At 38.9% G+C, this 22751-nt stretch overlaps 1 protein-coding gene across 3 annotated transcripts in view; it reads left to right on the top strand.

Moving 5' to 3' along the window:
- PIGN (phosphatidylinositol glycan anchor biosynthesis class N) overlaps positions 1-22751 on the top strand; it is a 100043-nt gene that overhangs the window by 9709 nt on the left and 67583 nt on the right. For all 3 annotated transcript variants that reach the window (XM_072327790.1, XM_072327791.1, XM_072327792.1), the window contains exons 2-7: positions 1021-1280; positions 5743-5864; positions 6645-6743; positions 12180-12286; positions 17873-17997; positions 19401-19531. In XM_072327790.1, the coding sequence (XP_072183891.1) occupies positions 1054-1280; positions 5743-5864; positions 6645-6743; positions 12180-12286; positions 17873-17997; positions 19401-19531 (811 nt within the window). In that variant the 5' untranslated portion in view covers positions 1021-1053. The remainder of the gene's footprint in view (positions 1-1020; positions 1281-5742; positions 5865-6644; positions 6744-12179; positions 12287-17872; positions 17998-19400; positions 19532-22751) is intronic.

Below are 22751 nucleotides of genomic sequence, written 5' to 3'. Positions count from 1 at the left end.
AATGGCTGTCTGTTTATGTTTCTGACTACTGAAATTTTGTAAGCAGCAAGATAAGAAATGTTCTCACGTGGGAACATGAAGTAGGTTCTGGATAGTTTCTTCAGGAGAGAGGTGTGTTGATATACAAAGTTGAATGTCTGCTGCACCTTCCAGGCTATTAGGAAGGTCTGTTTCTAAATTAGTAAATTGAGGGTCTGATTGAGTATAGCTGATAATTAGCCCATTTATACAATGAAGTTGTCAACTTTGACAGAACTAATAGTCTCATTCAGACAGTCTCCAAGCTTACTTGAGTCCTATGTGTTTGCATTGCCTTCATTTGGCATCATGTGAAACTCTGTGTGGTAGATGCATGTATTTTCAGTGTATCTAATGTTAAGCATATTTGTGTCCCTAACTTGGCTTCTAAGATTGAGAGGGTAGGAAAAGCACTGTCTTCACCTGTTGTGCTTTTGTTATCTGTTTTAGAAGAGCGTTCTTCACTCACACAAAGCATCTTTGTTCATTTAAAATAAGATTTGTGTATAAGGAGAGTGCAATTGATGGTAAACTTAGAAAAAGCAGCTTTGGATGAGTGCTTGCTATAGGACGGCTTTCCCTTGCTGTCTTTGGTCTGTTCTTGCCTTAACAATCGCAACGCTGATATGCAATCTGCCAGTAGAGGGTAGTGTATTCATGGAGACGTCGCATTGTCTCGGTCCACTGTCACTGCTGCAGTTAACACAAAGCCGATGCTTGTCACAGAAGCTGGCCTGATTTTATGGTCTTTTGAAGCCATCAGATATCCCTTTAAATGCCAGAGATGTATTGCTGTGATGTAGCTGTCTGACAGTCTGAATCAACAAGGTGATGATCAGAACCAAAATTTTTCTGAAAAAGCTTCTTTACGTAAATAGAAGTTGGTTATGGGTCTGGGTAATCAGTCTAGTAATAGTACTCCTATGACAAACGGTATAAGTATATTATAATGGGTAAAAACCAAGTTTCATATGACTAACTGTATTTCTTATTCCTTTCTAGTGTTGGGTTTTGCCTTGCTGGCTTCCAGATACCATGGGTGTACCAGTTTTCATACTTGCTGGTCTCCTTGTGCATTTTGTCTTCTTGGCCTCTATTTTTGACATCTACTTCAGCTCCCCTCTGGTTCATGGTATGACTCCTCAGCAAACTCCACTGCCACCTCCAGCAAGGCGCCTTGTACTCTTTGTTGCTGATGGTCTGCGGGCAGATTCTCTGTTTGAATTGAATAGCAACAGTATTCCCCGAGCACCTTACCTGCGGTAAGTCCATCCAAAAATCATTTGGATCCAGAATGCTTAATTTCTGGAGGTAGTTATTTGTAATGCTGGAAAGAGTTCTCAGAGGAACAAGAGAAACAAGGACAGCTGTGGTGTCTTGGTACTTCTTTCTGCATTTGAAATGACAAATTTTTGCAGCGAGTCTTTTGCAGCATCGAGAACTTGTCCCCATCTCTAGGAGCACTGGTATATAGCAGCTAGGAAAGAGGATATATTTGCCATCACGTGTGTTCAGTTTAGCTTGGTAAGTCTGCACTTCTACTGGATTTGTTTTACTTTGTCCTCTTCTAAAATTTGTTCAAGTAAAAAAAATTTCACTAGTGCTGAAAGGATGTGGGAGAGTAGAAGAGAAAAGCTGCCTTAAAAGAAAAGATGCTGGCGGGTCTCTGGTCATAGAATCACAGAATGGTTTGGGTTAGAAGGGACCTTCCAGATCATCTTGTTCCAAATCCCCTGCTATAGACAGGGATACATCCCACTATACCAGGTTGCTCAAAGCCCTGTCCAACCTGGCCTTGAATGCCTTCAGGGAGGGGACATCTGCAGCCTTGCTGGACAGCCTGTTCTAGGGTCTTACCACCCTCACATTAAAGAATTTCTTCCTGATATCTAGTCTAAATCTACCCTCTTACAGTTTAAAGCATTTTTCCTCATCCTGTTTCTACATGCCCTTGTAAAATGTCCCTCCCCACCTTTCCTATAGATCCCCCTTAGGTACTGGAAGGCTGCTATACAATCCCTCTGGAGCCTTCCCTTCTCCAGGCTGAAGAGCCCTCAACTCTCTCAGCCTGTAACCGTGTGGGAGGTTCTCCTGCCCTCAGATCCTCTGGATCTGCTCTAACAGTTGATGTCCTTCTTGTGTTGGGGGCCCCCAGAACTGGACACAGTATTCCAAGTGGGTCTTATGAGAGCAGAGAAGAGGGGCAGAATCATGTTCCTTGACCTGGCCGTGCTTCTCTTGATGCAATCCAGGATATAGTTGGTCTTCTGGGCTGCAAGTGCACATTGCTGGTTCATGATGCCTTTCATCAACGAGAACTCCCAAATCCTTCTCCTCAGGGCTGCTCCCAAGCCATTGTGTGCTTGGGAAAAGTCTGTGTATGTGCTTGTAATTGCTCTGACCCAGGTGCAGGACCTTGAACTGGGCCTTGTTGCACTTAAAGCCTGTCCAGGTCACTCTGGATGTCATCTCTCTAGCATGTCAACTACACTACTCAGCTTGGTGTCATCTGCAAACTTGCTGAAGATGCACTCAATTACACTGTCTGTGTCATACAAAGATATTAAGTAGCACCGGTCCCTGAGGAATGCTGCTTGTTAGTGGTCTCCGCTTGGGCACTGAGCCATTGACCTCAACTCTCTGGGTGAGACCATCCAGGCAATTCCTCATCCAGTGAGTGGTCCATCCATCATATCCATTTTTTTTTTCCAATTTGGTGACCAGTTCAATACTTGTGTGGGACAGTATCAAATGCTTTGTACAAATTCAGGTAGATTATGTCTGTTGTTTTTTCTTTATCCATTGAGGCTGTGATTCCATCATAAAAGGCCACCAAGTTTGTCAGACGTGACTTCTTGTGGATGAAGCCATGCTGGTTACAACCAATCATCTCATATTGTTCTCTATGTGCCTTAGTGGGGCTTTCAGGAGGATCTGTGCAGTGGTCTTGGCATATGGAATGTTATGTTTTCCCTTTTCCAATCAGTGGGAACTTCACCAAATTCCCACGACCTCTCAAATATGATAGATAGCTGCTTGCCAATGTCATCCACCAGTTCCCTAAGAACCTGTGGATAGATCTCATTGGGTCCCTGAAGAGGTCAAAGTCTGCTCTCTTGAAGTCCCGAGTAGCAAGCTTGTTGCACACCTTCTTTAACACCCTAAGGATCTTCAACTCCACCATTTTGTGGTCCCTGTAGCTGAGGCTCTTTGAGCTTTACATTACTCACCAGTTTCTCCTCATTGGTGAGGACAATGTCCAATATAGCATCTATTCTCTTGGGTTCCTATACCGCTTGGAAGAGGAAGTTATCATCAATGCATTCCTGGAACCTCTTTGATTCTAGTGCCCTCCTGTGTTTTCCTTCCAAGGATACCAAAGCGGTTGAAGTCCCCCTTCAGTTCTATCTTTTATGAATGTGAAGCTGCGCCTACCTGTTTACAGAAGGACTCATCCTTCTGTGGCAGACCTCCACTACAATGTCCCCATCCCCTGCCTTCCCTTTAGCCTTAAACCGTAAGCTGTGTTAGCTCCTCATGCACCGCCAGGTGGAGCTCCACAAACTCCAACTGGTCATTGAAGTAGAGCTGCATCCCCAACGCTTCTCCCTTGCCTGTCTTTCCTAAAGAGTTTAAACCTATCTATTTCTACATTCGAGTTGTGAGAGCCATCCCACCATGTCTCAATGATGCCATCATAGCCCTGTAGGCATGCACATGCCTGTAGCTCTTTTTGCTTGTTCCCCATGCTCAATGTGTAAGTGTACAGACAAATGCTATCTGTATATCTCTAGTTCTCTCTCACTTGTGTATTAAAAACAAGTGTGAGTGTGTACATGTGAGATACTGAGAAGAAATTGTTGCAGTGTGCTGTAAAAGGTAAGGCAGTCCAGGGCACATAGTCTATTTTTTTTGCATGTTTGTTACTAAGTTCCAAGTGTTCATTCTCTTCTTTGCTTTAGTTTGGGGCATAACAAGCAGATAATTTCTCTTGCAGGTATTTTGTTAAGGAGGAAATATCACCTTTAAATGAACAAGAACTACTCATGTGGCAATATGCTATAAATAAAAGCAACGTTTTTTAATAGGTATATAAAGTTAATAAAGACTCTTCCTGTTCAGAGCAGATTGCTGGTTGATGTGTGCTAAGTACCCAGGCTTTTCTTCTGCAAATATTCTTGAAAAATCTGTTAGCTATCAGTGTTCAAGAAGCTGCAAGGGACAGCAGGTGGTGTGTTCTGAACTGCTGTGCTGCTGCTGCTAAGGACTGCAAGAAAAAGATTTTAATCCTTGTCAGTTATGTTTCATATGTATTACTGTATCATATTCATCACTGTTACGGGAAGCTAATGTTTGTACTATCAAGGAAATTATTGTGACTCTTTTGTTTTGTTTTTTGTATTTCCTCTCAATGAAGGGCTTTGAAATAATTCAAAACGACTAAACGAATTTTGAGAAGGTGTTCTGGCTGTATTCTGCCTGCCTTGTGTTATTGTTAACTTCAGAATTGGTAATAGAACCTCTCAGAAGCAAAGATAAAGGATTACTTTCTGACTTTAGCGAAATTGATTTGGGAAGTAATCCAGGAAATAGAAATCAAAGTCTAATTAAAACAATTTCCTACCTGTTGTGACAGTGAAGTGAGAGGAGAGCCAAAATTCTTTTATCTTTGTCTTAAGTCTTCCGCTAATGTAATACATCTTGATCAGTCTCCAGTGAGAATAAATTAGCAACCACTTTAGCTGATACTAAGATCCTTCTTTTCAAAATAGTACGCGTTTTCAATATGACCTGTCTAAAAACCTGGATGAGATGATAGTTAGGAATAACATCAGAACATTGTATGACCTTTTTCATTTGTCACTGTAATGTTTGAACTATTCCAATTGGTCTGTGAACTTTGAAGTAGGCCTGAGAATGTGAGATCCAATATGAGTTTTAAAAAAAACAAACAGCCATGAATCCTATGAATTGAAGCCTTAAATTTTAGCTTTTGGTAAGATTCTTATTTCGTTAAAGAGAAATATGTTTGAAATTTAGTGTAACAGTAATCAACAGTAGACAAATTCTGTATTTATATGTGTGTGTATATGTGTGTGTGTGTGTGTATATATATATGTATATATATATATGTAATGTGCTTTACTTCACATTATTGTATCTGCAAGAATTCCAAGGTTTGCACGTACTTTGTGTTGCTCCAATGATTTGTACCTTACATTTGCATTTGGTTTACATCTTTTTGTTGCTGGCTTCCAAGATCCAGCATGGATAAAGGAGTCAGACATGGTGACAAGAACTAATTATAGCTGAGCATATTTAATGAGCAAAAGAAGATTGGACTTTCAAGCTAAATGGAAAGAACAAAGAAAAGGAACGCCAGACAGCAACAATCTGGATGTTGAAGGGGGGATTACAGTCAGATTAGAAAGCAGCAGAAAAAAAGTATACATTAATTCTGTATGCTGTAAGACATCAGATAGTTTCTTTGAAGTGCTGATGGTCCATACAGTGGCAGTGATGTCTGTGGAGTATTATAACACAGAGCTATTTGCAAGTTAGTGTTCAGATTGTATTCCTGCCCAGCAGGCTAAAGCAAAAATCTGTTTTTAATCTGGACTTTTTATATTTCCTGCCTAGCATTTACCTGTCACTCCTTCTGTTTGCAAATTGTTTTACTTGCAAGAAGTTACAAGCATTAACTGCCTTGTACCTTGTTTTCAGTGCTATTCTGGAGAATAATGGCAGCTGGGGCATCTCTCACACCCGAGTCCCAACAGAATCCAGACCAGGGCATGTTGCACTGATAGCTGGGTTTTATGAAGACGTCAGTGCAGTTGCTAAAGGTATGTCAGTCCCAAAGGTTTGAACACTGTCCTCCAAATTAAGTATTTTAGTGATGTAAAAAATTTCCTATTGGATGTTTTTTTCACTGTTGATAGTTATAAAAATAGATTAAATAGGTTACAACAACACAGTAAAACTTAGCAACCTAATACTGAAAGCAGAAGAACCTTCTGGATTCTTCTTACTGTTTTAAATGTTGAGATGTAAAAGGTGATGATGAAACAGATGTTGCAAACAAATAGAAACTGCAGTGTTTTAGCTGAACTTCTGTTAAGTGGAATTAGCAAATGAAAAACCTCATCTGACAGTGGTTGCTGTGTGCTTGGCAGTTAATAATGTGATACGAACCTTCAGATTACTGACTTGCTTTCTTGGGTGCCCAGGAAAATCTGCAATAATGTGGGATTTTTTGTGAAGGAATTGACTGTGGCTACTGATAATGTAATACGCATGTGTGTTACCGTATAAAATGTTGAAAGCTGCAGTCAAATAAAAGAGAGTTTAGAATTCAGGAAAATTATTGCTTTGTGGGTAGTAGACCAACTGCGTTCTATGCTTGAATCCTTGCATAATGAGATTGCCTTAGGTTTTCAGCTTATTTCTTGATGAATGGGAGTCAAATGCAAATAACAGTAAAGAAGAGTAAAACAGACCCATAGGTGGAGTTTGTTGTGTACAGGGAAAACTCTAGAACTAAAAGATTGCATGGACTATTAGTCTTAGCTGTCAGTGAGATCTTTTGGCAATCCCGTTAAAATCCGTGTATGCTTTTTTAACAGGATGGAAGGAGAATCCAGTGGAATTTGACTCAGTTTTCAATGAAAGCAAATACACATGGAGCTGGGGAAGCCCAGATATTTTGCCAATGTTTGCAAAAGGTAGGGTTTAAACTTCATGAACTTTCTTCACAGTTATCAGATAATAAAGTAGACATGCTCGCAGCTCTTAAGTTAGAGGAGAAGTTGAATTGCATATTTCTAGTTTATTTTATATACCTACTTTCTAATTTGTGAAATCAGGACCAGGTGGAGAAAAATCAGAATTTTAAGAAGATATCCTTATTTATTCATCATTTAAATAGATTTTATTTAACTCTGTCTACACACTGAAGGAAAAACACCCATAATTTAAAAAAGACTTCATGGTTTTTCTTTGGTATAAAGTTCTTACTTGCAGGTCTACAGCTGAGGCTTTCTTTCTCTTGCATGCAGCACCCAATGATTCAGGTGATAAAACTGGAGCCATACTTTATGAGTGTCTGTGCTGGAGAAGTGGCTTATTGCAGGCTTCAGTTCCAGAACAGTAATGGATAAAGGGAAGAACTGTAGGCAAGGAGGAACTGCATGGTATTATTCCTGAAACTTGAGATCTTTTTAGTGTGCAGAATGTTAAAAATCCTGTCAGCCCCATGGACTTGTTCTCAACATACTGAGTGCTGAGCAATATTTCAACAGTTTGAAAGGTCTCTGGATTTGATTTCATTCTTCTCTTGGAAAAATGAGGAAAAGCTAGTGGTATATGCTGCTGTTTTGTTTAAATGCTGATATAAATTAGAAAAATATTATTGTGAGGATAGCAGTGGAATCTAATATTGGTTTACAAAAAGCATCTGTCATGTTTCTCATAATGATTATTGAACTTTTTCTGAACTCGGTCTCTCTCCATTCTCTACATATCGCCTTTGCCACACACACACACACACACACACACACACACACCTCTTTTTACTGTTCCTGGGTTGATCTGTATAAGTTTATGATAAACTACTAGGAAATATTTTTACAACTTTTGCTTTCCCATGACCTCAGATTGCAGCTTTCATTTAGAAATATTGTGATGATGTCTGGGGAGCGAGGAAAGATTGTACACTGCCCTTGCACAGACTGTTTATACTTCTACAGATGTCTTGGGAAAATATTTGAGGAATTCTAGAATTTCCTCAAAGCTCTGTCCTTTTGTGGGTTTGCTTTGATAAGCGAGGGACTGGAAGCAGCTTTGTTTTCTGCAGTGATGTGCAAGGGTAATGCCATATAGTTACCTTATGGCTCAGTGTGGCTTCTGTGTGGTTCCAACATAATTTTTTTTATTCCTCTGAAGGTGAACTGTCTAAGGCCTATGACCACGCTGCCTGAAGAAGGTTTAGTGCAGCACTATCTGAGAAGTAGATGCTGTTTACAAATTAGCTTGTCACAAAAGAAAGATGGTTTAATTTTTAGTGGCAAAAGGTATTTTTACTCTTCTTCCTTCCACTGGTGAGGCTGGACCTCAGGTATTGCCTTCAGTTCTGCGCCCCTCACTGCAAGAAAGACATTGAGACCCTGGAATGCATCCAAAGAAGGCAATGGAACTGGTGAGAGGTCTGGAGCACAAGTCTTATGGGGAGCAGCTGAGGGAGCTGGGATTGTTTAGCCTTGGTAAGAGGAGGCTCAGAGGAGACCTCATTGCACTCTACAACTTCCTGAAGGAAGGCTGTAATCTGGCCTCTTCTCTCAGGCAACAAACAGGACCTGAGGAAATGGCCTCAAGTTGTACCAGAGGAGGTTCAGATTAGACATAAGGAAAAACTTCTTTTGTGTTCAAGAGGAGTCTGGGTGAGGAGCTACGAGATATGGTTTAGTAGCTTGTGGTAGCAGTGGTAATGGGAGGATGGTTGAACTAGATGATATTGTAGGTCCCTTCCAACCTTGTGATTCTCTCCAATATAAACTTTATCTGTAATCAATCTATTTTTGATCATGCATAAGCTAAAGATATTCACTGTTCCTTTATAATGAGCTTCTGAAATAGTGAGACAACTCTTATAACACAGAAATGAATGGAATCAAATTTTTATAAATGTCTAAATTTCACTTTTTTAAGTTTAAAAGATGGGAGAAGCATGGCTTAAATTCTGCCCCTCTTTCCATGCTGGAACTTAGTAGATCTTATGAATTTTTGTGTTGGTTTTGTTATCCCATCAAGATGTTCAGAATTCTATTAAGTATTACGCCATTTTCATTGGACGGTGAATAAGGAATACATGACGCAACCTGAGTTTCTTCATGGAGTGAAAAATCCTGCTTCCTGTCATAGTGCATTGTTGAGTCCTTTTCCTGTCATAAATACTTCAGTCAAACAAATGTAGATTCTATAGAGAAGATAAAAGCATTTGCTCATGGATCTCTCAGTGTAAAACACATCCACATCTGAATTTGTGAAAGACTGTCTGGTTAGAGCTGTTCTGAGAAAAAGACTGAAATATCTTTGGAACTGGCATGCAACTTATTTCATCCAAAGTAGTATTAGAAAGTGTTAGTTTCCGATGTTTCTGAACTATGCTAATTCAGTGTTTTAATCTTTTTTTTTTCTAAGATATTTTTAGATTGAGCTTGACATTACGTGAAAATAACATACTTTTACCATTTCTATTTCCAAAATGCCCTTTAAAACTGAGTTTTTCTTCTAAACTTGCCAGACCTGGAGATTTGATCTGCAGCATGCCAGGTCTGTACTGTTTTGTCATGGGTTTGGGCAGCTGATGTTCCATTGCTCAACCCAGAGCAGAGGAGCTGAGGGGAGGCCTGATGGTGGCTGCATCTCCTCACAGGGAGTGGAGGGGCAGAACTGAGCTCTGATCTCTGTGACAGCGACAGGGCCCAAGGGAACGGCATGGAGCTGTGCTAGGGGAGGGGCAGCTGGGGGTAAGGGAAAGGGTCTGCACCAGAGGGCTGTGAGCTGGGAACAGGCTGCCCAGGGCAGTGGGCATGGCCACAAGTACTAGAGTTGAAGGAGCTTTTGGACAGCGCTCTCAGCCATAGGGTTTGGATTTTGGGTGGTGCTGTGTGAAGCCATGGATTGGACTTCATGATTCTTGAGTACTTTTAAGCTTGGGATACGTTATGATTTGAAGGGATCTTTTTTTCCTCTTGGAAAGCGGGAGCAGGACTAGGGTTGCTGGTTTTTCAGCCCTGAGAATGGCATCATAAAGACCAGGAGGACAATCAGGACAAAGCTTTGTTGGGGTTATTCTGGAGAGTTTGGATTGAAGCTGACCTGTCAGTTTCCTCTTCTTGGTGTGCTGCAGGAACAGTAGAATGGAAGAAAGCCACACTTCTCATATTGCTTATCTGACTTTGTGACAGTTCTCTTAATGCCTGTGTGCTGTTGGCTCAATATCTAACTATTTTTGCAACTTTAATGTGTTGGTGTTTTGTTTTGTTTTTTTTTGCCTCTTTTGTGCATATAAAAATTGCCAACAGAAGTCTCCTACTAGCATGGATTCTGGTGACTCATAATAGACTTATCAGACACAGAAATGGTCTTGGTAGTGGAATGATAGCTTTGATTTCCAAAGGATGTAATTTTATTGCAGGAGGAGAATTTTGTTCCGAACTCTAGTATTTGAATCTTGATATTAAGGGCTGGAATGCCATGCAGAATTCTGTAGGAGGAACAGCTGATAATCTGGTATGGGAGTTTTTCACACCTCCAGTGGCTTTCATTAGTGTAACCTCCAAACAGTTGAGCTCTGTACTTCTAAAGAATATTTTTGCCCTTGGCTGCTATCTGTTTCTCTATCCCATCTTTTCTTCCTTCTCTGGTGGCCCCTGGTTTCAGGCATATTGTTGCCTACTACTTTTTAAAATACAGAAATATGTTGTGAAGTATACTACCTAGTAGGTTGTTTTCTTATTTCTTGAAATTGTTTTATAAAACTTGCTAGGCATGTGGAATCTTTCCTGGTATGGCCTCATTTTTACCACTGTGTTTCTCCATCGAATGCAAGTTTGGTGGTCTGCTTGTTTGTTTGTTTTTGTTTATTTGTTTTTCTCTGGTAGAAACTGAAATAGATAAGTAGTTGATGTGTTCCTTTACCTGTTTTGCAGATGGCATGCTTTGGTGTTGTGCTTCGCAAAAACACATCTTCAGATGTCCTGTAGTGCTGTGGAAGAACAGTACAGAGCTCTACTCTCCTTAAAAATTAGTCATTCTTACAGTGATTGCTAGAGCTTATTTCTTCTTTTTGAAGTCCTTTAATCCACCAAACTGAACTCCATAATTCATTTTTAAATGCCTTGGAGTATTTTTATTTTTTATTTTTTTTTTATTTTCAGATTGAGAACTGCAATGGAATGTTCTAGTTTATAAGCAGTTGTAACATCTCTTGAGGGGCAGCCTGGGGGAACTGCACCAGAAGATCTGTGCTGGCTTTCATCTTTCTGGTCTGAAATACCTGTATCAGTTGCGTGGGTTTGGATGTAATCTTAGTTAAACAGCTCCCTTATACTGAGATGTTAGTCCATTCACAGGCCTGGAAGCTTATAAAATGGTATTATATAATTGTAACATCCAGAAAATCAGCTAGAAGCTTGCTGGCCTTCAACTGATAGAAGAACATTTCCCCTTTGGGACTTTATGTAGTAAAAGTACAAATAGCATCCCCAAGCTGTAACAGCTCAGCCACTGACAGAAAGATTTCATTAAACTGCACCTAGTTTCAGGTCTTTCCAGGACTTTAACTTCCTTCTAGGTCTTCATCATCTTTTTTCCACCTCTTTTTCTACTTTACTTTTTGGAAGTTATTTTGTCCAGATGCTGTGTTCTCGAATCAGTGGGTATTGTGCTGTACTTCATGTCGGAACATAGTCCTGTACTTTTCCCCTTCGGATTTTTGAATCCGTATTTTAAAGATGTGGACTTTGAATACTTTCTTTTTGAAGGTGTTTGTTGAAATTGACCACTTTGTTCTCTACATTGTCTTCAAGAACTAATATACAGCAAAGTTGCATTCCTCCTATTGTCTGCCCTGTACATAATGTGTTATAATTTCCTGTGCAAAAGGCCCAGGCATTTTGCTGCTGTCTGGTATGATTCAGTTTAATAACCAAAAGCTAAGTATGACTCCTTAAAGAAGAAACAGGGAAGAAAAAAAAAGCACAGAAGGTGAGTTGTAGTGGGGCTTTAGATACGTTGTTTCTTGTGAGAAGTTTCTTAGTGAAATTCCTTGTTTCAAAACTAATTTGTTTTACTTGCTTTAACTGGAATTTGTTCAATTCCTATTTGCTTTTCCATGGCTTTTTTTTTTCCTCACCTGAGTATACTAGATAACAGTGTTCCTCACCCCCTCAGTGATGCTGATAAGCTAATGTGTTAAAATGGTATCCAGTCATAAATATAAATATAGGAGTAATTTAAGGAGAGATCCTTTGAATTCTCTCAGGATTGTCATTCTTGATGGATTTCTGCTCCTATATATCACTGTTCCTGTATTTTTGACTGACAAAAGGAAGAAAACTTTTCTCTCATCTCCTGTTCCATCTGTATTGTTTTTGCAGGTGCTACTGGAGATCACGTTTATACATTTTGTTACACAGCAGAAAGTGAAGACTTTGGAGCACAAGATGCAGCCAAACTTGACACTTGGGTTTTTGATCATGTTAAGGTGGGCAAAGAATTTTTTTAATAGTTTACCTGTGTATAAAAAGCACAACTGGATAACTTTAACATAAATAATGTCAATTTTACCCTACATCTAGAAATTGGAAATTTTTTGAAGACATTATTTAAAGCAGTGACTATTAAAACAATAACAATGAAAAACCACCACCAACAAAAAAACAACTTTGATTAATTATCATGAGCAGTAACAGCTTATAGTATGTCATGCAGTGCAAATTAAACTGACAATAAGCCTTCTGTTAAGAAAAGCCAAGAATATTTTTAAATATGTATTTGCATGTTATGTGAAAACTATCATTTTAGAGTACTACAAGGAATCTTGTGTTTTAGTTAATTTCCTAATGTTTATCCGATGTCATAATACCTAAGTGTTTATTAAGGAATCAAATGGACAATATTACTGACTTAAATTACGTCAAGATTCTATCTATCCAATATGACTATAGTGTTGCGTGTCCTGATGCATGTAGTTGAGTTCTGATTATTTGCTGAGGCTCACGGTGTGCTGTGACTACCAAAGGAGGCACAGTTAGTTTTATGGAAAAGGCAAATCAGGTCCTGAAGCAGGATAACTCATTCAGGTGATGCTCTGCTCAGCTCGACAGACATCTGCAGTACTATCATTGTTTGCATTAACATCCAGTGCACATCTGTATCTGTGTAACTGTATTGCAGTATCTGTGAATTCCTGTATTCATGTTATGCTCTGCTACTTCACCAGTCCTGGATTAAGAAATACTGATGGTGGCTATTTGTGTATAAATAGTTATTTATATGGAGTAATTAGGGGAGGACTTTTAGCTTTCTGAATCGCGCAATAACGTTAAATGTGTTTTAATAAACTTCTTCCACAAGATATTTGGGCTATATGCATTAGCTAACTAGTGTAAATCAAAACAAAACTGAAACAATATCTTAACCAGATCAACATCTATCTGCATTAAGAAAGTCAAGGCTATGTCTGCTTTAAACTATGATGTGAGGTGAAAAAGTTCATTATAGTTCATTTGTTTTCAAAGAAAGTGCTTTGTTTTGTTTTTTGTTGTGGGTTTTTTTCCTTAACTGCCATCTTTTCTGAACTTGCACTTGTATCAGGCTGTATAATCGTATGAATGGTGAGAGTCAAATTAGTCTGTCAATTACTCTCAAACAGTTGTCTTGAAGTTACACCCTGCTGTCATTTGGAGTTGCACAGGTTTATGTGAGTGGTGCTTCAAAACACCTAATGGCATTTCAAACAATGCCATTACTGATGACTTTCCTTGGAAAACAGCACCGATCATTATTTTCATGACTTACTTGACCTAGCTAAATTTCTTGCTATGAATGGATAGGACTTGATTGACTCTTGTAAAGTGCTCATTCCGTTAATCATCTCCTCGGTTACACAACAGCGATTACTTCAGAAGTGAGAAAGTTGAGGCTACTTGAAACCAGCGTCGTTGCTATTATAACTCCAGCAGCTGTCTTAGCTATGCTGGTGACAATATATAGGTAACAACAATAATTTGCTGAAATCTGATGTCTGTTTTTTTCTACGACATTTTTTCCTCACTTTAGTTTTATCTCAAATACTTAATGCATATCATTTGACTTTGTCCTGCATTTCAGGTCCCCGCATTTCTGTCTTGTGCTCTAGGAATTAGAATGAAAAAGTGTTCTCCCTCTTCATTATGTAGCCAGCATGTACCAGATGACATGAGGACCTTCTGTGGCTTCCTCTGCCCCTCAGAAAGATGGAGAATGGCTTAGGCTGCTGACTTGCTTTCTGCAATTGATCTTTTCTTCAGAAGTGCTAAGTAGCAGTAACTCACTTGGTCAGGAGATGTTGAAACTCTAGTCTTTGTGTGTAATTCTTTGTAGTTCCTGTCACATCTGTTCACTGGGGTCCGAGTCTGAGCACAACAAGATGATGTGCATCTGTAATCTGCAAATGCATTGAAAATTTGTGAAATTTTAGTTTGTGGTAGCTTGTGGGTGGCCCAGAGCCACACAGTAGGTATAGGGCTGCTGCTTTTCTCTTTTTGGTTTTTTTTCTTTTTTCTATTATTTATTTATTTTCAGAACTCTTCAAAATAATGAAATGCCTGAGTGGAATTTGGCAGGATGTGATCCATCAATTAGTTGGGTCAGTTAACAACCTTTATGTGGGTCACACTTGGACTTTATGCTGAAAAGTAATTAGGGAGCAAATATTGTAAGATTAGCTGTAACTGTAAAAGAAAAAAATGATTTATTTTTTTTTAATTCAGTTCTGATTTTTTTTTAAAAATAATGGTTAAAGCAATTTCTAGGATCCAATTGACATAGTTAGGAGTAAATGATTAAAATACTTGAGGTGAGATGAGTCTCAATAGTCGTCTGACTACAATTTGTTAAGATCACAAGGTAGGAAGCACTTCTAAAATATTGAGTTGTCTTCTGGTATGAATGGCCATATAGATAGCAATCGTTTTGTTTTTTTCCTGATGACTGTTGTACTGCTGTCCCCTTTCTGCTGGAAGCCTAGTCTTCAGATTTGGCCTTATGTGTTGGGGACATGTATAATCTAAGGGTTGATGTCAGAACCTGATCATGTTGAACTTTGAGGTTCTGCAGATAATGCCATGACCAGGTGTGGATTTCAGTATGAACAGCTTTGCTCAAAATAACAGTGGCTGAATGATTTATTTCTGTAGTGCTCTTGCATGAGCATGCTCAATTGATACAAAACCAGCAACAGTTTGTCAGCTCTATGAATAAATTGTGTTTCCAAGGAGGGCTCAACCTGGGGGAATAAGGTGTCCCCAGCAACTTGCTAGACATCAGTTGAGTCTGTCTTTTGTTCAGGCATCAGTAAATTGGGATTTGCTAGACCCTCTAGGTAGTAGTCATCTTTTTTTTTCTCCTCTCCAGGAATGGATATGATACTAAGATTTTTGTCTGATACTAATATTATGGGTGTGATAGCCATTTTTTTCTTGTAATATTTTAATTAGTACTTGTGTTACAAGCAACTTTTGAGCTTAGTGAGAATGTTTTAATGGGAAATTTATTACTAGTCTCACTAAATTGCATATCAGTTGTAGCCAGGCTATTTGCCATAAAAGTAGAAGGTTGGTTGGATTTGGGAAATGGATGTATCTACCCCTTGTAAAGCTTTTCGTAAGAGTAACTCAGAGGCACTGGAAAAAATGAGGTTAAAAGAGAGTTTTAGTGGTAGCTCCCTGCATGAAGGAGGTTCAGTTAGAGTAGGATTCTCAAGCGTTCCTAATCACATTTGGGTACCTGTTTCAAGGTCTGACAAACACTCGTGGTTTCAAAACCAATAAAAGAAAATAAGTCTCCTTATCTTATTTGAATTTCCCATATTTGTTTTGAATTGTCTGCTCCCTTATTGTCTGCCATGAAACCCTTCTGTGAGTCTGGCTCCATATTCTCTTCAAGTCCTTAGTAGGTAGTTGTGGACAGCTCAGAGATCTCTCCTTAGACAGTTTTTTTTTGTTGTTGTTGTTTGTTTTTTGTTTTTTTTTGTTTTTTTTTTTGTTTTTTGTTTTTGTTTGTTTGTTTTGTTGTTTTTTTTAAAGCTTCATAGTTTATTCCCACCCCAAAACATCTTGAGGATGTTTAAAGATAATATCGCTGAATGGAGCAAATAAAAGTAAGTAAATAAATCAGAGGGACAGAAATATATCATTAACATATAATATTAGCTTGGCAATTAGTTGCCATAGGTTTTGAGTTTCGTGATTGAGTACCAAAAAAAAAAAAAAAAAGGGAAGTATTTTAGCAGGCAGTGAAGACACAGATGCAGGGCACACAGTTTGGCAACCGCTATTGCAAGATTAAGTGGTTTTGCTCCAGCAGTTTAATGTCCTGCTTATCAACTTGTCACTTTTAGCAGCCTAGGATAACTATTTGCAGTGATCTTCCGATTTACATTTTTTTCAGTATGCAATTTTAAAAAGCTTCCATGGGAAAAAGTTTGATCTTTGCTCCTAGAAAAAATTCTGCATCTCAAGTTACCCTTCCATTCCTCTTGTTGTCTTGTTCTTAATAGCCTGAGGTCAGGCAAACTGTTTTGGCTGCTGCTGCTCTGTGTTAAGAGGTGGCTGATTCTTGAGAGTGGGGTATTTTTGGAGTAATGTGGGAACCTCTCTGGGGAGAGAAACTTCAGGCCTTGCTTTCTTCATGAAAGTTTCTTTTGCTTGCTTGGATTTGATATTCTCATATTTATCGATATTTCAAGATGCAATTTCAGGAATTTCCTGTATCTGTCCTGATATGTTATTTAAATTAAAAATAACAAAACAGAATTATACTGTCTCCTGTACATTATTGGTGTGCGCTTGAAGACTTCTTTAGTTTGCAGTCAAGTATGTGCTGGAAGACAGATCCATGTGGGATGTGAAAACATCCATCAAAATAATTGCATTACTTTTAAACCAATGTAATCAGATTTTTTTTCCACCTGTCTTTATTTAAAACATCTCTGTATTTAAAACAACAACATGAAAAAAATTGCATAAGATTTTATTTTATTTTGTTTTATTTTTATTTGAGAAGCACTGAAATTGGCATCATGCAAATACGAATCTGAAACTTCAGTATAATCAGGGATAAAGGGTGAAATTAAGTAATATCATGGTATCTTGACACACCTTGCCAATAGGACTCTTGCTGCCAGCTTGGTTATCTGCTTCCTACAGTAATTTTTGTTTACACAAGGTATGAGCTTTTGTTTTTAGCAGTTTCACCATGGTCATGCAGGCGTACGGTAGGTTGCTTCTTCTTTTGGTGGCAGAAATGGTTCGTTCTGCTAGCATTTTCCCTAGGCTCCTGTGTGAAATTCAAAAACACTTTTCTCTGTGTTACTGTTACTTTGAACTAAAACCTTACCCAACTTTTTTTCCTTGGGCACTTCAGTGACTAGGGAGATAATGTTGAAATAGCTGTCTGCCTGCATTTTGCATTGCTGTAACGTGCCTGGTCTAACACTGAATAGCCATGTCAAGACTCATTCAATCTCAGGAGAAGATCCCAACCCCCTGGCATCTGCCTCAGGGATGCTTAAGTAGGACATATGCAAGGCAGATGCATGTTCTGTAGTTCTTGTATTTCCAAAGCATGTCTTGTTTTGTTTCAGTTTGATTTCTGCAAATGAGTTGTAGCTTGGTATCTTAGTCCTGTAGAACCTGCTTCCAAAGCAAGAGTATTGAGAACTTTGCTTGAAGTCAATAGGTATATAAAGCTGTATGTGGAGCTCAGAAATGGTGCATGTTCATGTTTACATAAGAGGCAAAGAAGGGATTCTGCACAGTTATCTGGTATTTCTACCTAATGAGAGTGGAAGGAAAAAAAAAAAAGCCAACAAAACACTTCAAAAGTGTTTTCCATCTTTGGTAAGTTGAAACTTCGGACTGATTATATTGATGGTGGCTGTTCTCCAATAAGTTAAGTAGGAAACAATCTTTCTTTCACAACTACCAGCATTATGACACAAAACCAGCTGTATTTTAGTTTTAGTAAGCTGCCTGTCATCTTTTTCCACTGTACTCAGATTGATCTCTTATTGGCTTATTCCATACAGAGCTTCTTTAGTTCTTCCAGAAGTAATCAAACGTTGTTCTCTGCACTAAATGAAGAAAAAGTGGTTCTATTCTTGCATTTGCTTGGCATAGATACAAATGGACATGCTCATCGGCCATACTCAAAGTAAGTGGGGAGGTTAGATTTATTCTTCTTATTAGTGCTGGGTGCATATAGTAACTAATTTTTTCTGGAATCTTGCTTTTTATAAAAAAAGGCTTGCAGTCTCGAAGGTCTCTTCTGTAGGCCATGTATATCACCGTGGTTACTTTTGGGTGGGTTGTTGCTTTAAGGTCTTCTCTACAGAAGTGGCTGATTATTTTGCCATATGCCAGGTTATAATTCTCAGATCTGATTTTTTTAGCAGGTTCTCTAATTCACACTTAATATATGATGTAGAGGATATGTAGGGACTTCAATTTTCACTTGTAAAATTTAAACACTTACTGAGTTTCATGTAGCTGAAAGACTAAGGTTTGCAGAAAGATTTATAGAAAACAGTAAGTTCAGAAGAACTGATACCAGAATTTGTCAGCCGTGGATTAGATTTTGCAAGGCATTTGAATAAAAAGTTTAGATTGTCAGCAGTATTTATCATTGTTTCACCTTGAAGTGTGGTATTTGAGAACTTCTGCTTTTATGTCTTCACGTGCATTGAATGTACCTTTTTGTACCTTTATTTTCTCTTGATCCTTGCACGCTTCTGAAATCCTTGTTCTGATTTCCTGCATCATTCCTAAGCTTATATTTGCTACATTCCTCATGCTCTTCTTTTGTTGTGATACTAAAAGATAAAGTTTTCAAATTGACTTTAGCAGCAGCAATAAATAGAAAACTGGTTGGCCAGAACTTAATCCTTGTCACTGTCTCTAAAAAGAAAACATGAGTTTCTTGGTTTACCCTGTCTCAGACTCAGGGATCTGTGGGTAGTCTATGAACAATTTCAGGCCAGATCTCCTTAACTTTGAATCACATAATGGTTTGAGTTTGGAGGGCCATGTATGGATTATCCAGTTCTAGCACCTCTAACATGGGCAGGGCCGTGTCCCACCGGATTGCTCAAAGCCCTGTCCAACCTGGCCTTGAATGCTTTCCAGGGATGGGGCATCCACAGCTTCTCTGGACAGTCTGTGCCAGTGTGAAGAATCTCTTCTTTATGTCTCATCTATACCTACTCTTTTTCAGTTTAAAACTGTTTCTCCTTATCTTGTCACTATGCTCTCTCATAAATTTGCTTAATTGCTCTGGGTAATAAATTGTCTACAGTCAAGAACAGGTCAGATATGTAATAATGATAAAAATCCATTGAGACTGTAGTTAGTTTCAAACAGCAGTGTGTGGTTTTCATGCTAGACTTAGAGGAGGAAAGATTTTACATCTAGGATGCCTTTTATTTGCTTGAGGTTCTGTGAGGAGTGAAGTTGCATAAAAGCAAGGGATGGAACATAATTTGTATAACTTACTTTTATACCAAATGCAAAAGCCACCTGGAATCGAATAACATTTTATTTTATTTATTTATTTTTCAGGGAATACAAGGAGAATATTAGAAAAGTTGATGAGGGTGTAAAGGAAGTTGTTTCAATGCTCGAAAGCTTCTATGGAGATGATGGGAAAACTGCATATATCTTAACTTCTGACCACGGAATGACAGATTGGGGTGAGCATTTTTAAATTTTGATAGTCTGCTGAGTCTATGGTGTCTAGCTGGGTTATGTGTGAACACTCTAGACACCTAAAAGTGCCAGAACATGCGTTACTGTGCAATGTGTGAATATGAATTGAACACTCCACACGCTTGAACAAGCATAGACACACCATACATGTGAACATGTATTGGTATGAAATGGGGGAGCACAGGTGGACATGTGTGAACACATATGGACATACCATTCCTTCTGCTTATTGTTGATATCAAGCGACGGAACTTCTTGGAGGCTAGGATCATATGAAGAATGTAAAAACAAACAGTAGACCACATAGCCGTATATTTTGACAGAGGCTTGTGAGGAGTATAATAAATTCCAAGAATTTTAAATTTAGATACATTCATTATTATTCAAGTTTTTTATCTTCTATATGTCATTTTCTGGTGGCTTTTTATACATACAGCTGTACATATAAAGCCTGTTGTACACACATTATTAATTGCAGCATCACAAGATCTTGTTCAAGCCTAAGTGGAAAAGAAATAGTTACCACTTTGTGCTATGAAGTGCCTGAGAAAGGTGGTGAATCTGGGAGCTGGTGACAAACTTCCCTTGAGCCGTCTTTCCTCCCATTTATGCTTTTAGACACACCAGAAAGGAGGGGCTGCTATAGGATCCCTTTAGAAGAGACTGGTGCTGGAGAACAGGAGGAGCAGCTGCAAGTACAGGAGTGAAGAAGGCAGCTCAGCCAGGCTATTAGCTTCTGAGGGCACAACCATAGCTGCTGAGTGACTTGAGGCCATTCTAGTATAACTATACATAGGATGGGGGAGGAGAAGGATTTCCTGTGGTGAACTCCTTTAAACAAATATTTTTCCTTATTTTTTTTCTCCAAGAATTTAAAGAACATTCCTGTCCTTGTGTGCTACCAACAAAAATAAGTCTGCCCTCCTATGCTGTGTTTGTAGCTATTAATTGGGATGCTTTTGAATCAAAGGATGCTTAAGATGTGGTAAAATTCAGCATCGTATTGTGTGTGAAATCTTAAATTTTCTAAATGGATGGCATGCCATCTTTTTATCAGAGATGACAAAACTATTCATATTTATTCAAAATCAGCCTAATTATCATCTGCAAAATAGTTTATTCTGATTATTATTTACTGTTGAGCTGGCTGTCACTTGCTGTAGTATGTAAATTCTGATGCAGCTTTTTAAGTAGTCATTTTTTAATATACATGTATACTTGTGCAAGTGTGTGTGTGTGTATATATATATATATCATGTATGTGTGTGTGTATATATATATATATCATGTATGTGTGTGTGTATATATATATATATATGATACATGATCAAGAGGACCTTAGGAGGTCCAATTACTTCCTCAGAGGAGAGCCAGCTTTGGGATCAGGCAGGGTGTTGCTTGGCTTCTATCTATTAGGGCCTTGAAAATCTCAAGGGATTGAGCCTATATATCCCCTTTGGGCAGCCTCCTCTATTTCTTCCCTGCCCCCATGGAGGGGGAAAAAACTTCCATCATATGCAAACTGGCCCTTTGTTTCAGTGCATGCGTTTTGTCTCTTATCCTCTACGTGTTGCACAGCAAGATCCTAGCTCCATCTTCTTGCTAACTTGCTTACACTGGGGTACAGGCTGGTTGCTATTAGGTTCCCATTCCTCCCCAGAGCCATCTCTTGTCCCACCTGGACAAGTCCCAACACCTCAGCCCCTCTTCGTAAGAATGCTCCTCTGACCAGTCTAGCACCTGTGATAGGACCACTGGGCCTGTTCCAATTGGTTCTCTTCCAGGTGTCTACTCTGTTCTGGGAGTTTCAAACTGGCTGCAGTACCTAGTGGCTGTCTCACATGTCCAGCATGACCAGACAAGGATAATCCCTTTCCTGGATCTCCTCTCTTTATTCTTTTTAACAAAGGCCAGTGTGCAGGGTCCTTGCCTACCATACTGTGCTGCTGATTCACCACCAGCTTGCTGTCTGCGTGTCTTATGTGCTTTTCAGCAGATACATGTGTAAATATAGACTGATGTCATATTACTGTATTCAGAGAGCTTTCATCTGCATCAGCCTGGGTTAATACACAAGTAGGTAGGCCTGTATTTAAAAAAAAAAAAAAAGAAGAAAAGGTAAAAAGTATTCTAGGTGTGCTTATTATGTACTGAAACCTCTGAAGGGGGAATAAAAGGTGACAGGAGTAAGTCTTCAGGCTTTAAGAACTACTGATCTGTCATAGTTTTGTCGTCACTTTCTGTCTGAAGTGAAAGCTTGATTTTTCTGCCAGAAGCATCAGTGACTTTAAAGTTGACTTAAATGAATACAACAGCAAACCTAATACTTAAGTCCATAGCTGGTCTTCCGAAGGCTGTTTCAGTAGCTTCTTATTCAAGTTTGTAGTATCAGCAGCTGTTGTGGTCTTTTGCGGACTATTTGCAGAGTTGGATGGGGCACAGATTTAGATAAATAAGAGGATTAGGAAGATTTCCTTAGAGAAGGGAACATGTTCTAAATTTTACATGATTAAAGAAATTGTGGTTGTTAGCAAAGGTCAATAAAAATCACTCGCTTTCCCAGTCTGACTTCAAGATTCAGCTAAAAGGGCTTTCTCACCATCAGCACAGGAATTTTCACACTCATGGCTACCTGATCCTGCTACCTTACTTGTATAAATAGTGTTGTGATGTGTGCTGGACCAGAGAGCAGCAAACTAAACAAGCATCACTATCTTCTTCCCTTTCTCCTGAAGATAAAGATGTGTTTGGGGAACAGACCCAGCTGAACATTGTTTCTTCCCCTACTGTATAGTTTGGATTAGGCTGAAACCTGGCTTTTAAACTGATGAGAATGGATACAGCTGCCTCCCTCAGCTGTGTCTGTTTTACAGAGTTAATGGAGTCCTGATCTCAATAAAATGCTGATAGAGTTGGTGGCTCAACTAAAATGAAAACTCACCAAAAATTGTACTTTCCTTCTATAATAGAAGGAAATAAGTGATGCCTGAAGGATGGGTAAGTGTGGTCTCCATCTGTTCTTTTCCCAGACTCTGTGAAAAGGTATATTTGCTGCTTTCAAGCCCACAAAACACCTTACTAAGGATTTCAGTGTGTCTGAAATCTTATTTCAAGACTTGTACGCTCTTAAGCATAGAGGTGGCTTTTCAGTTCTGTCATAGTAGGTGCTGCACAGGCAGCCTCTGTTATTTCCAAGTTTATACC

Source organism: Excalfactoria chinensis, chromosome 2 (assembly GCF_039878825.1).
Source record: "Excalfactoria chinensis isolate bCotChi1 chromosome 2, bCotChi1.hap2, whole genome shotgun sequence".
Classification (NCBI taxonomy): Eukaryota; Metazoa; Chordata; class Aves; order Galliformes; family Phasianidae; genus Excalfactoria; species Excalfactoria chinensis.
This window is presented reverse-complemented; position numbering and strand designations above follow the sequence as displayed.